At 37.3% G+C, this 10,862-nt stretch overlaps 3 protein-coding genes across 4 annotated transcripts; 1 reads left to right on the top strand and 2 right to left on the bottom strand.

Annotated features, from left to right (window-relative positions):
- The first annotated feature begins 1,639 nt into the window (after positions 1-1,639).
- LOC128857969 (regulator of telomere elongation helicase 1 homolog) lies at positions 1,640-7,046 on the top strand. Of its 2 annotated transcripts, none has more exons than XM_054093836.1 (10): positions 1,640-1,886; positions 3,236-4,349; positions 4,403-4,728; positions 4,800-5,006; positions 5,123-5,537; positions 5,590-5,838; positions 5,906-6,051; positions 6,126-6,255; positions 6,330-6,623; positions 6,684-7,046. In XM_054093836.1, exons 2-10 carry the CDS (start codon positions 3,315-3,317, stop codon positions 6,894-6,896), a joined length of 3,015 nt encoding a protein of 1,004 aa, XP_053949811.1. In that variant the 5' UTR covers positions 1,640-1,886; positions 3,236-3,314; the 3' UTR covers positions 6,897-7,046. The 2 variants fall into 2 exon arrangements, with proteins under 2 accessions (XP_053949811.1, XP_053949812.1); XM_054093837.1 differs by lacking the exon at positions 1,640-1,886 and adding an exon at positions 3,088-3,177.
- Positions 2,098-3,104, bottom strand: LOC128857970 (DNA replication complex GINS protein PSF1-like). The gene is made up of 3 exons (XM_054093838.1): positions 2,932-3,104; positions 2,814-2,878; positions 2,098-2,755 (listed from the first exon to the last, which is right to left on the bottom strand). The coding sequence occupies exons 1-3, from the start codon at positions 3,019-3,021 to the stop codon at positions 2,308-2,310; spliced, it is 603 nt and encodes a 200-aa protein (XP_053949813.1). The 5' UTR covers positions 3,022-3,104; the 3' UTR covers positions 2,098-2,307.
- Positions 7,047-8,712: 1,666 nt separating the features above from the next.
- LOC128856449 (uncharacterized) lies at positions 8,713-10,275 on the bottom strand. Its single transcript, XM_054091752.1, has one exon. It carries the CDS (start codon positions 9,888-9,890, stop codon positions 9,342-9,344), a length of 549 nt encoding a protein of 182 aa, XP_053947727.1. The 5' UTR covers positions 9,891-10,275; the 3' UTR covers positions 8,713-9,341.
- Positions 10,276-10,862: the final 587 nt, after the last annotated feature.

Here is a 10,862-nt window from a genome sequence, read left to right on the forward strand (position 1 = left end):
TGTGAACGAAATACGAAGCATCCACATAACGTTTACGACGTAAATCAAAAAGGCAAAATGACAATTGTTCAATCAGAAAGACAGTCTCGAGCATAGTTGCCAGCTTCGCACTTTAAGCACTAGATTTAGTGGTTGTGAAAATTTAAAACACTAAAACAACATTTAGTGTCTAGTACCATGTTTGGTGATTTTTTCTGAACTCATATGCAATATACATGAATTTCTTAAACATTAAAAACATAAAATAAATTGAAATATTTAAAACTGTGACAACACTGAATATACTGTCCTTGGCGAAAGAATTCGAAACTTTGGCGAGCATTAGCAGTGGAAGGAGAGCTATTGCTTCAATGCAATAGTCATACTGGGCCCGTTTCAAAATGGGTACGAGTTAAGGCCTGAATCCATTTGAAATTGTGGCAAATTTAGCTAGCTCTAGTGATCTCCCTCCTCAAATGCAGAAATTTAGCGTGATTTCAGCGCAGTGAATACTTTTCTAAATCGTTTGCCCTTTCTTTCTGTAAATGTATTATATAGTATATATATATAATTGGCGCGTACGCCCCTTTTTGAGTGTTTGGCCGAGCTCCTCCTATTTGTGGTGTGAACAACATCAAGACGCGTTCCACAAATGGAGGGGCCTACAGTTGTAAGCCGACTGCGAACGGCAGATACTTTTATGAGGAGCTTTTTCATGGCAGAAATACACTCGCAGGCTTGCCATTGCCTGCCGAGGGGCGACCGCTATTAGAAAAATGTTTTTCTTAATTTTGGTGTTTCAAGGAGATTCGAACCGACGTTCTCTCTGTGAATTGAGAATGGTAGTCACGCACCAACCCATTCGGCTATAGCGGCCCCATTGCTCAACATAAAAAACGGATTGAAAAGAGTAAATTATTCAGACAATTATAATTTACCAATGTAAGTTGTAACATCAATAGTAAACACATTTATCAAAATTAAAAATATGACAAATCCTCAAATTGGAAATTATAAGGGAAGAGTCTCTGAAATAAATGTGCGATACAACTTGTGTATTTTAAATTTATAAAGGTACATTTTTTTACACAATCGTATACATTTTGTGTGGGACTTCTACTTTACATTATATGTTACGTTTTCACTTTTGATAATACAAGCTGTCACGAACAAAAAGTATTCTTTGATTTAATATTATATTTTTAGTGTGGTAAATGTTTTTTTCATGTTTTCGTGTTTTTTGTCACGCAAAGATGGCAGCACTGATCACGAAACAGATGGCTTCGTTTTAAATTCAAAAAGTAGAATTGAAGTGTGATGTAAAATATGCTTAGAGCTATACAATAGTAAGGATTAATGGGAAATCTATGAATCTAATTGACCAATTCAACTATAAATATACATTTAGTTTATATACAAAAAATATTTGCATGGAGAAAGCAGATGTCTCATTGGCGGCTTAAATAGTTACTTGTTTTGGAGATACACAAAAATAATTCAACAAGTTGCATATTTTTATGCTAAAAGTCGTGGTCGGACTGAGTTCACATAAGGTGTGCTCGCACTGTAATAATTGTGGCAGTGCAAATTTTTATAAGATCGCATCTGTCACATAATTTCTGCAACAATGCTAACGTCATGCGTTCTGGCAGTAACATGTTAACGACCTGATGGTTATATCTAGCGCAATATAAATTTGTTTCACTGAAAAGTAGAAATAGAAGGAGAATAGCAAGTTTTTATTTAATAAATACTATTATACTTTGAAGTGTGCTAAATTAAGTTCAAATGAAACGAAGTTATTGGTCAATATTTTGAAACACGTTTGGCGCGAAATAAATTGTTCAAAAGTTTAGCAGCTAATCAGCTTCATGCCGCCAAAAATATAACTGGATTGCAATATTGCTGTAATTATTGAGTGTGTGGTGAACACACCCATATTTTTATTTTTCTGTCTTTACTACAAATATGGTGATTTACTTCAAAGATTCCGTTTCCTCCTTCGATTAGGAACATTTCTCCTAATGATAAATAATTAACTATTACATAAATATATCTTATTGCTCTCGCCATAATTTTAAGCACTTATTCTCTAAAAATTAGAGATAGTTTATTCGTTTTTTTTTTATCTTCGAACCGTTTTATTCCACAAGTGCTTATAAAATATTAGTTATGGTTGAAATTTTTAACCGAGATGTAAAGGCTACATTGCAACTTACAACTTGAATTAAAAATGATTTTCCATTTAATTCAATAACATGCTTTTAAAGGAATTTAATTAAAAAATATTTTTACACACTAGTTACTTATATTATTTTATTACTAGTTCTACGCAATATGTTGTAAAATTCCTTGCCGTACTAGTGATTCGACTTGGGCCCGTGGCAAATAGTGCTGACTATTTTTTTTTAGATAAATTACTTCGCCATCCTCAAGTTCAAACTTACCGTAATCTTCAACACATCGCACTTCTATGTAGAGCGATTTCGGTGGGCGCAAGTCACCCGTCAAATCTATGCCCTGTCCATCACCAATGGAACGCATGTAGGAAGCTAAAGATTTTGAGTATGTATTAAAGAAGTTCACCTCAGGTTCGCATAATGAAGCTTTAATGTCCGCAGGAATAATTGGCCCAAATTCCCAGCGAAGCGTTTTAATACGCAGCAAACGCTGATACAAATATGTTAAAAGGCAACGTTTGTTTCTTTGTAAAGCAGCGTGACGATAATTAAGCAGAGGCCATAGGGTACGATCGCCTGAGGTTGAGTAGTTGGCGCTAAAAGGAAAGTCGTAAGCAAAACTTTTAGATTCCATTAATATAAAACACAACATACGCTTGTGCACAATTCTCCTCGAATATAGCTTTGATTTCCTCCAACACTTGTCGTACGCCGTCGTCCTGTAAATCATATTCGATTATTGTTCAAACGCTACAAATATAGCTGCACTTACATCGAAAGGGGGAATTGTTTGTGAAGAACGTTCCAACTCTTTAATTAGCTCGAAGGCTTTATCAGCAAACATTTTGTTCGATTTTGCCATTTTATTTGATTTCGTTTCGTATACTTCTATTAACTGAAAGACTCACCAAGCGAAGTTTGGGCGCTTTTTGCTCTTTTGTTTACTTTTTATTTCTACAATGCGCCCAATCTGTTGACATTCTGCCAGTGTTGAGTAGCATGTTAAAAAATTGTTTGAGTACGCCAAAAAATGTGTTTAGCTGTCAAAATCAGCTGTTAAAATTTGTATTCTGCAGGACTTACAAACTGACGAAATGTGTTTCTGAATTAAAGTCGAGCTGAAATCATATAAAAGCTAGCAAAGTAAACCCTAAAATGCCGGAGTACATTATCGCAGGAATACCAGTACATTTCCCTTTTGAACCATACGATGTGCAGACGGCTTATATGGAAAAGGTAATCAATTGCCTGCGTGATGGAACTAATGGTGTATTGGAGTCTCCAACCGGAACGGGTAAAACACTTAGCCTTCTATGCGCATCCCTAGCCTGGCTACTGTCCCGAAGAGCAGATTTGCAATCGATGCTACAAAGGAATGTGGCAGGTGGTGCAACGTCCCAGCAAGGCGTTCCTGAATTGAATGCAATACAAGGGAGAAACGCTAATTGGGGCATTCCGAAAATTATATACTCCTCGCGTACACATTCTCAATTAACACAAGCCATGCAAGAATTGAAGCGTACTTCTTACTCATTTATGCGTGCAGTAGTGCTCGGTTCACGCGACCAGTTGTGCATTCATCCAGAAGTTATGCGCGAACAAGGGAACTCCAACAAAGTACAACTTTGCAAATTGCGTATACAGACGCGTACATGTTCATTCTATAATCGTGTCGAATCGAAGAAAGATAGTCCAGAATTAAAAGAATCGCCGATAATGGATATAGAAGATTTAGTCAAAGTGGGGCAGAAACTTAAAGTGTGTCCTTATTATGCATCCAAAGAGTTGACCAGCGAGGCGGATATTACATTTATGCCGTATAACTATCTATTGGATCCCAAAGCACGAAAAGCTAATAAAGTGGAATTGGGCAATACTATTGTGATATTAGATGAGGCTCACAATATCGAAAAAATTTGCGAAGAGTCAGCATCGGTGCAAATACGTTCATCAGATATAGCGCTGGCTATTGATGATGTGACGCATGTGATGAAGGCAATGATGAATGAAAATTCATTGGATTTTATGAGCGGTGATGAACCGAAAGATTTCAAACTCGAGGATCTAGCGTTACTGAAAGAAATGCTCCTGGACCTTGAAAAGGCGTTTGATAACATTGTGGTTGAAAACAAAGCAGAAGGAACAACGTTCCCGCCTTCGTACATGTTTGAGTTGTTAGCCGCAGCGAAAGTAAGTGCTCTCTTTATATGCGGTTTAAAGTAATATCCCTTTTACTTGCACAGATAACTCCAGCTATAGCACCTGCAACTATTAGTTTACTCGAACGTCTAATTCAATACATGACTGTTCAGTCACAAAATAGTGCATTCCGGAAAGGTGCTAGCTTCGAAACATTTTCCAATCTTCTAAGCGTTGTATTTGTTAAAAAGGATGATATTGTAGAAAAGGTTCACAGAAGTTTTAAAGTGCATGTACAGATTGAGGAAGTAAAACAACAGAACAAAGGTTCTAACAAAGATGGCTGGCTCTCAAAGGCATCAAGTAACAGTACGGTTTCGACCAAATTACCAAAAATTATTAATTACTGGTGCTTCAATCCCGGCTTTGGGTAAGTTAAAAATATATAAAAAAATTAAACGTTTTTAATATTGTATTATATGTTTTTATTATGTTTTGTAGCATGGAACAACTTTTGAATGCTCAAACACGCAGCATAATTTTGACAAGTGGTACTCTAGCGCCTTTGAAGCCATTAATAGCGGAATTAGCCGTACCAATTGCTCAAAGTCTCGAAAATCCGCATATTGTTAATCAATCGCAAGTTTTTGTAAAAATCATTGGTACAGGACCCGATCGAGAACAACTGATATCAAATTTTGCTAATCGGTGAGAATAAGTAACTGCATGAATTCAATTACCTAATGCATTTCCTTTTTACTTTTTTGCATGTACATTCCAAAAAACAATTGTTGCTACAAAACGCAATAAATCCATAACATCAGTGACAATCCCAAGTATCTTAGCTCCCTGGGTCAAACAATACTCAATGTGTCACGCATCGTGCCAGATGGTTTACTCGTTTTCTTCCCTTCATACCCTTTGCTCAACCAGTGCGTGAATGCTTGGCAGGCAAGCGGGGTATGGGCTGAAGTGTGTCGACATAAACCGATTTTTGTAGAACCACGCAGCAAAGAAAGCTTTACCACAACTATGGAGGAATTCTATAAGAGCATACATGACACTAAGGGCGCTTGTTTTATGGCAGTATGTCGCGGCAAAGTATCTGAGGGTCTCGATTTCGCCGATCGCAATGGTCGTGCGGTTATTATTACAGGTTTGCCATTCCCGCCAATGAAAGATCCGAAAGTTATCTTGAAGAAACGCTATTTGGAAGATAATCGCACTAAAGAAAATGAAGTATGTATACGTACACTTAAGTTGTACGTGTTCTAACTACAATCTGATTTAGCTACTAACAGGTCAAGCATGGTACAGCTTGGAAGCGACTCGCGCCGTTAATCAGGCGATTGGACGCGTCATTCGTCATCGGCATGATTACGGCGCTATCCTATTGTGTGATGTACGCTTTGCCCAACCTAATCAGGTGTCACAATTATCGAAATGGGTGCGCGGTCATTTAGGTGCGACACCAAAAAGTGTGCCCTTCGGTTCGATTGTGCGGGAATTACGTGAATTCTTCCGAAATGCTGACAAAACAGTTAATTATAATGTTTATGCAAATTTAAGCTAATGCAAATGTGGCTAACAATAATTTTATTCAATAGCTGCCAAAACCGAAAGAGCGCAGCATAGAAGCACTTGTAAGTGAAACATGTGAGGAAGCTGGTATCGTTCATAGTCGCTACTTCTCGGATCCGAAGCTGGTGCTTGAAGCGAAACAAAAATTTGCTACAGCACATTCAATGGCGATGTAAGTTAAATTCTTAATTTAATCTGTTCGATAAGCAACCCGTAGTGATTACAATACGACTAAATAACCAACAGAAAAGTTGAGAAAACCAATACTATTGAAAGCTGGACACCTGATGACTACAAAACAGCCGCAGGACGCTCACAAAATAGTCAGATACCTAGCGCTATGGACTTTATGAGTCGGCTTGATACTAATGTTAAGGTGAGGCAATAAAAATATATTTTTGTCATCTACTTTGTATTTATAAATCGTATGCGCACTCAATTTCTTCTTAGGCTATAGATTTTAATAGCGCCAGCAGCAGTGCTCAAGTTAGCATTTACAAACGTGAGCGAAACTCGCCGATTGCAAGCCCAAGTAGTAGCGGCCAAAGTTCTAGTGTATTACCTACCAATAGTAAGAAGAAGCGCTACAAATTAATTACGGATACCTCTGTTCCTGAGTCACCCACAAGTAGTACACAGTTCGCTCTAAATGAATTTGGTTTCAAATCGAAAACGAAATTATCGCATGACGCTCCAGTAATAGAGAAGGAAGCGCCGCAAGAGCGCGTGGAGTTTTTAAGAATAGTAAGTTTTGTAACAAACTTGTGAAAGGTTATCCAATTTACATATACTTTGCTTTTGTAGTTACGGAGTTCCCTGCCACCAGATGACTTTAGTGCTTTCACCGCAGGGCTGATGGCATATAGCCGTCAGGATGAATTCGAAGAATTTCTGAAAATTTTGGTGCGAATAATGGGCAAACCCGAATTGCATTATATGTTACGTGGCATGCGACGATTTATAAAAAGTTCGCATAAATTGTTGTTTGATGAAGGCACGGCACATATTTTGTCATAGTTTTTTTAAGATAGTATTTATAGTGAGTTATTTCAAAATGCAAGGGACATTTTTTTTATTTTCACATCAAACACCTGTATGTATTTTTTAAAATAAACACTATTTTTAATATCGATTTGCGTCAGTCACTAAACCAGTGCGATTTGTTTTGAATTTTATGATATTTAAAAAATAAAATAAAGTGGCGCGTATACTTCTGTTAGGGGTTTGGCCGAGATCCTCTTCCTATTTGTAGTTGTTCCACAAATGGAGGGGCGTACAGTTTTAAACTGACTCTGAACGGCAAATGGTTTTTATGAAAAACTTTTTCATGGCAGAAATACACTCGAAAGTTTGCCACTGCCTGCCGAGGGGCGGCCGCTACTAGAAAAAACGTTTTCTATTATTTGATGTTCATACGCGGAGATTCGAATCTACGCTCTCCCGAATGGTAGTCACGCCCGCACCAAACCATTTGGCTATGGCGGTCGATATTTTTAAGCTTTTGTAAAATATATATTTTCCACATCTATGATACTCTACAATTTAAATGTATACAATCCAATATGCACTTCATTATTTTATGCTGGCAAACTGAAAGTTAAAGCAAAATCAAAACTCTACGTTGCTCAACTGCAAAAAGCTTTGACGGAGTTTAAGGATGCAGTAGATGAACAACTTTGATTGACTTTGACTATTTTAGTCAATAGCAAATTTCAACGGCGATATTTATTTATTTAGTAGTTATTATTCTACTCGAGTGTGCAGCTACTCCTATTCCAAATATTATACTATTTTCAATATCTTCTTCTTGAAACAATTTTGCTGGAGATTACTGGAGAAATCGTACTTTGGAATTTGAAAAGGTCGAGCCAAGGAGCACCAGGAGATTTGGTGGCTCCTAAAACACTCAGGCTAAAAACCTCATTGTATTTAAAGCTCTGGAAAGGGGGTAGATAGTCAAGGAGGGAAGGAGAAAAGTATCAGATGAAGAGATATGAAAGGATAGAGACAGAGATAGAGATAGTTCGTCCTGTGAGGATTTTCCAGATTCTTTGGCAAATCTGTAAATATCCCCCAGTTTTAGAGAACGAATATTACTCATTCTCACGACATCGGAACCCAAAACTCGTAGCCGTGCTCTAGCAAAAGCAGAACACTCACAGAGAAAGTGACCAGTGCTATCCGCTTCCTCTAAGCATGACAGGCACATTGGGTCCTCAATGATTCCAATGGTGGTCATAACAACACCATAAAAACCGTACTTAGTCGAATATAAATCCGAGTCCTGTTGTTGTTGTTGAAGTGGTTGAGTATTTCTACTGAAATTATCCTGATTAGCGACCAGCACCGTTTTACTACCACTGTTCTCGTGTCATTATTATTATTATTATATTTTTTTGTTTTTGTAAGGCAGATTATCCATTTTGTAAGATCCAAGTATAGCTGTAAATTCTGCATTTCGATGTCTGAGATGTCATTAATTTGCTGTAAGAAAGGCTTACCGAAAGAGCGAAGTCTTGCTCTAGCTAGACCTGGACATTCGCATTAATAGTAGATAAGACTTTCTTTCACTCCCTTCGCTTGACAGCACCTGCATATGGGATTGAGAAGAAGATTAAGTCTGGTTGCATGATCCCCCTCGCGGGTTAGGGGGTGTTAGAATTTGTCCGAGGTAACGGACGTGTCCGAGTCCTAGTGCGAACTATCATTAAAAACATAGTTTTTGTCTCAAACCGGGATGGTGTCTCTAAATGTATGTAAGTATTTGTGCCATAAGCTAATCTCTGCCTGAAATTAAGAAGTAAGTAACTATTGTATTTATATTTATTATTAATATTTATATATGTATGTACATAAGTAGTTTTGCTTTGCATATATGTATGTAATTTATTATTACACTTCATCACTATTTAATTGATATTTATATATTATATATTCAATTGATATTTAAAACAATCACATTAACAGTCACTTTCGCTTTTCCTTCGGCGTATTTAATTTCATTCGAGTTGATTGTTTAACGGAACTTATAAATATAAATACACATAAACATATGAGTTCATGAACACTAAATACATATTAATAGTTTTTAGAACATGTACATACTTATGTATGTATATGTATGTAGAGCTCTCTGATAAGTGAGGCATTGCTCATTTAAATTCCTTTACTTAGATATAACAAATAGTGATTATTTGAATGATGCGCTCCTGCTTCATATATTTTAGTACTTTCACTAATTTGCGGTTGTAAAGGCACGGTTTAAATTTCCTAGTTTTAAATTTTTTATTTGCACATTCTTTTCACTCCGGATACGGATGTAACAAACAGCGCGCAATGAAAGTGTAGCAATCGAAAAGAGTAGTCGCAAAGAGGGGAACAATAATCAAACTAAATTCAACAGTTTACCATTTGGCGCCTGCATAAAAATGTATGAAGCATAAAATAGAAACAATTATGCATCTATTCAATACGCCAATGCAGGCCGAAACGTTCCTCAAATGTATTACGATTAAAAACGCCGATTTCGGCCAACTGCTGCGGCTCTGTATAGTACGCAAATCGACGTATGTCTAGCATTGCTGCGTCGAACATCTGCTTCCAACTGGTTAAATCGGTAACGGTCATATGTATGGGCAGCTGTGGATCCGGTATATCAATGGCGGCCGACAAACGGTCGAATGCTTCGGCAATGGGCCCTACCGATAAATTCACCCAATACTCTTCAGGAAAACGCTTATTCTCACAAAAGGGTGCTCCTTTGCGCATGATAAATATCAGCATAAGTATTTCGTAGCGTTCACCTGCTTCATAGAAACGTTTCGTCCGCGTCTTTTCGACGAAATCGATAAGCAAGATTAGTGGTGTATAATTTTGTAAGTGCATCAACAATTCACGGTCCGTCCACACATATTTGCCGCCCTTGACATTGTTGCCTGCGCTGGCGTTGGCCACCATGCTGCTCGAAAGTGAAGCGCCTGTTTGTCTGAGACAACCGCCTTCCTCAACCATCACAGTGGTCAGCAGCGTGAATGAGCGTGTGTGAGTATTTGTTTATTTGCCTATTTGGCTCGTTGTCACTTGTTGTTTTGTGGGTTGGTTGGGCGTACAAATAGTACTTACACAAACTAGGGCAAGGTCGTATGTGTGAGTGTGAGTGCGATGCACTAGTTGGCTGCTAAGTGTAATTTGTTAACTGGAAAAGGTTGAGGGCTCTTTGATTAAATTAAATATAGGAAACTCATTCGTTTGATAACTTTAATAATGCTTTTTTCACATATTTGAAGGTATTTGTTAACACATTCAAAATTAGGCTATAAGCTTTTGCAAGCAAATACTGGTTTACTTATTTTTTAATTGTTGCCTTAACTGCTGGTAAACAAAACTGGATGCAAAATACTGAATGCAATCAATAGCAAGATATGAGCATGTCCGAGAAGACGTCAGTGAGGATATAGGGTGTAAAATGTTCGTTAACTTATGAAAGCAAATTCATTGGGTTAACAAACAAATCTGATGGATATTAAAAGGTTGTAGAGAAGAGAGTATCATGAATATCATTATATATGTATAATATTACTATAAACACGATTTTAAAATAATACGCAAATTGTATTGAAGGTGAGGGGTGCCGCGCTTTCGTTTTCAAATATTCTTTTTAAAATCGTATTTCACACCAAATTTAAGCAATTTTTTAACTAAATTAAAATATGAAAATGGATTGGGGTTATTGGCCGATTTTAATCAATCTCAAATAAAAAAATACCTCATACAATGAGCAAAGAATTAAATAAATGTACCTTTCTGGATGGCCGCCGTAGCCGAATGGATTGGTGCGTGACTACCATTCGGAATTCCGAGAGAGAACGTAGGTTCGAATCTCGGTGACAGACCAAAATAAAAAAAAGTTTTTTCTAATAGCGGTCGCCCCTCAGCAGGCAATGGCAAGCCTCCGAGTGTATTTCTGTTATGAAAAAGCTCCTC

This window comes from Anastrepha ludens, chromosome 3 (assembly GCF_028408465.1).
Source record: "Anastrepha ludens isolate Willacy chromosome 3, idAnaLude1.1, whole genome shotgun sequence".
Lineage (NCBI taxonomy): Eukaryota > Metazoa > Arthropoda > Insecta > Diptera > Tephritidae > Anastrepha > Anastrepha ludens.

What these genes read in the sequence shown, in the direction of transcription:
- LOC128857969 (XM_054093836.1), top strand. Translation starts at nt 3,315, where the DNA reads ATGCCGGAGTACATTATCGCAGGAATACCAGTACATTTCCCTTTTGAA. An exon ending in AGTTGTTAGCCGCAGCGAAA is followed by an intron (nt 4,350 to 4,402) that starts GTAAGTGCTCTC and finishes TTACTTGCACAG; the next exon opens with ATAACTCCAGCTATAGCACC. An exon ending in TGCTTCAATCCCGGCTTTGG is followed by an intron (nt 4,729 to 4,799) that starts GTAAGTTAAAAA and finishes TATGTTTTGTAG; the next exon opens with CATGGAACAACTTTTGAATG.
- LOC128856449 (XM_054091752.1), bottom strand. Translation starts at nt 9,890, where the DNA reads ATGGTTGAGGAAGGCGGTTGTCTCAGACAAACAGGCGCTTCACTTTCG.
- LOC128857970 (XM_054093838.1), bottom strand. Translation starts at nt 3,021, where the DNA reads ATGGCAAAATCGAACAAAATGTTTGCTGATAAAGCCTTCGAGCTAATT. An exon ending in AAACAATTCCCCCTTTCGAT is followed by an intron (nt 2,879 to 2,931) that starts GTAAGTGCAGCT and finishes TATGATTTACAG; the next exon opens with GACGACGGCGTACGACAAGT. An exon ending in GAGGAGAATTGTGCACAAGC is followed by an intron (nt 2,756 to 2,813) that starts GTATGTTGTGTT and finishes CTTTCCTTTTAG; the next exon opens with CGCCAACTACTCAACCTCAG.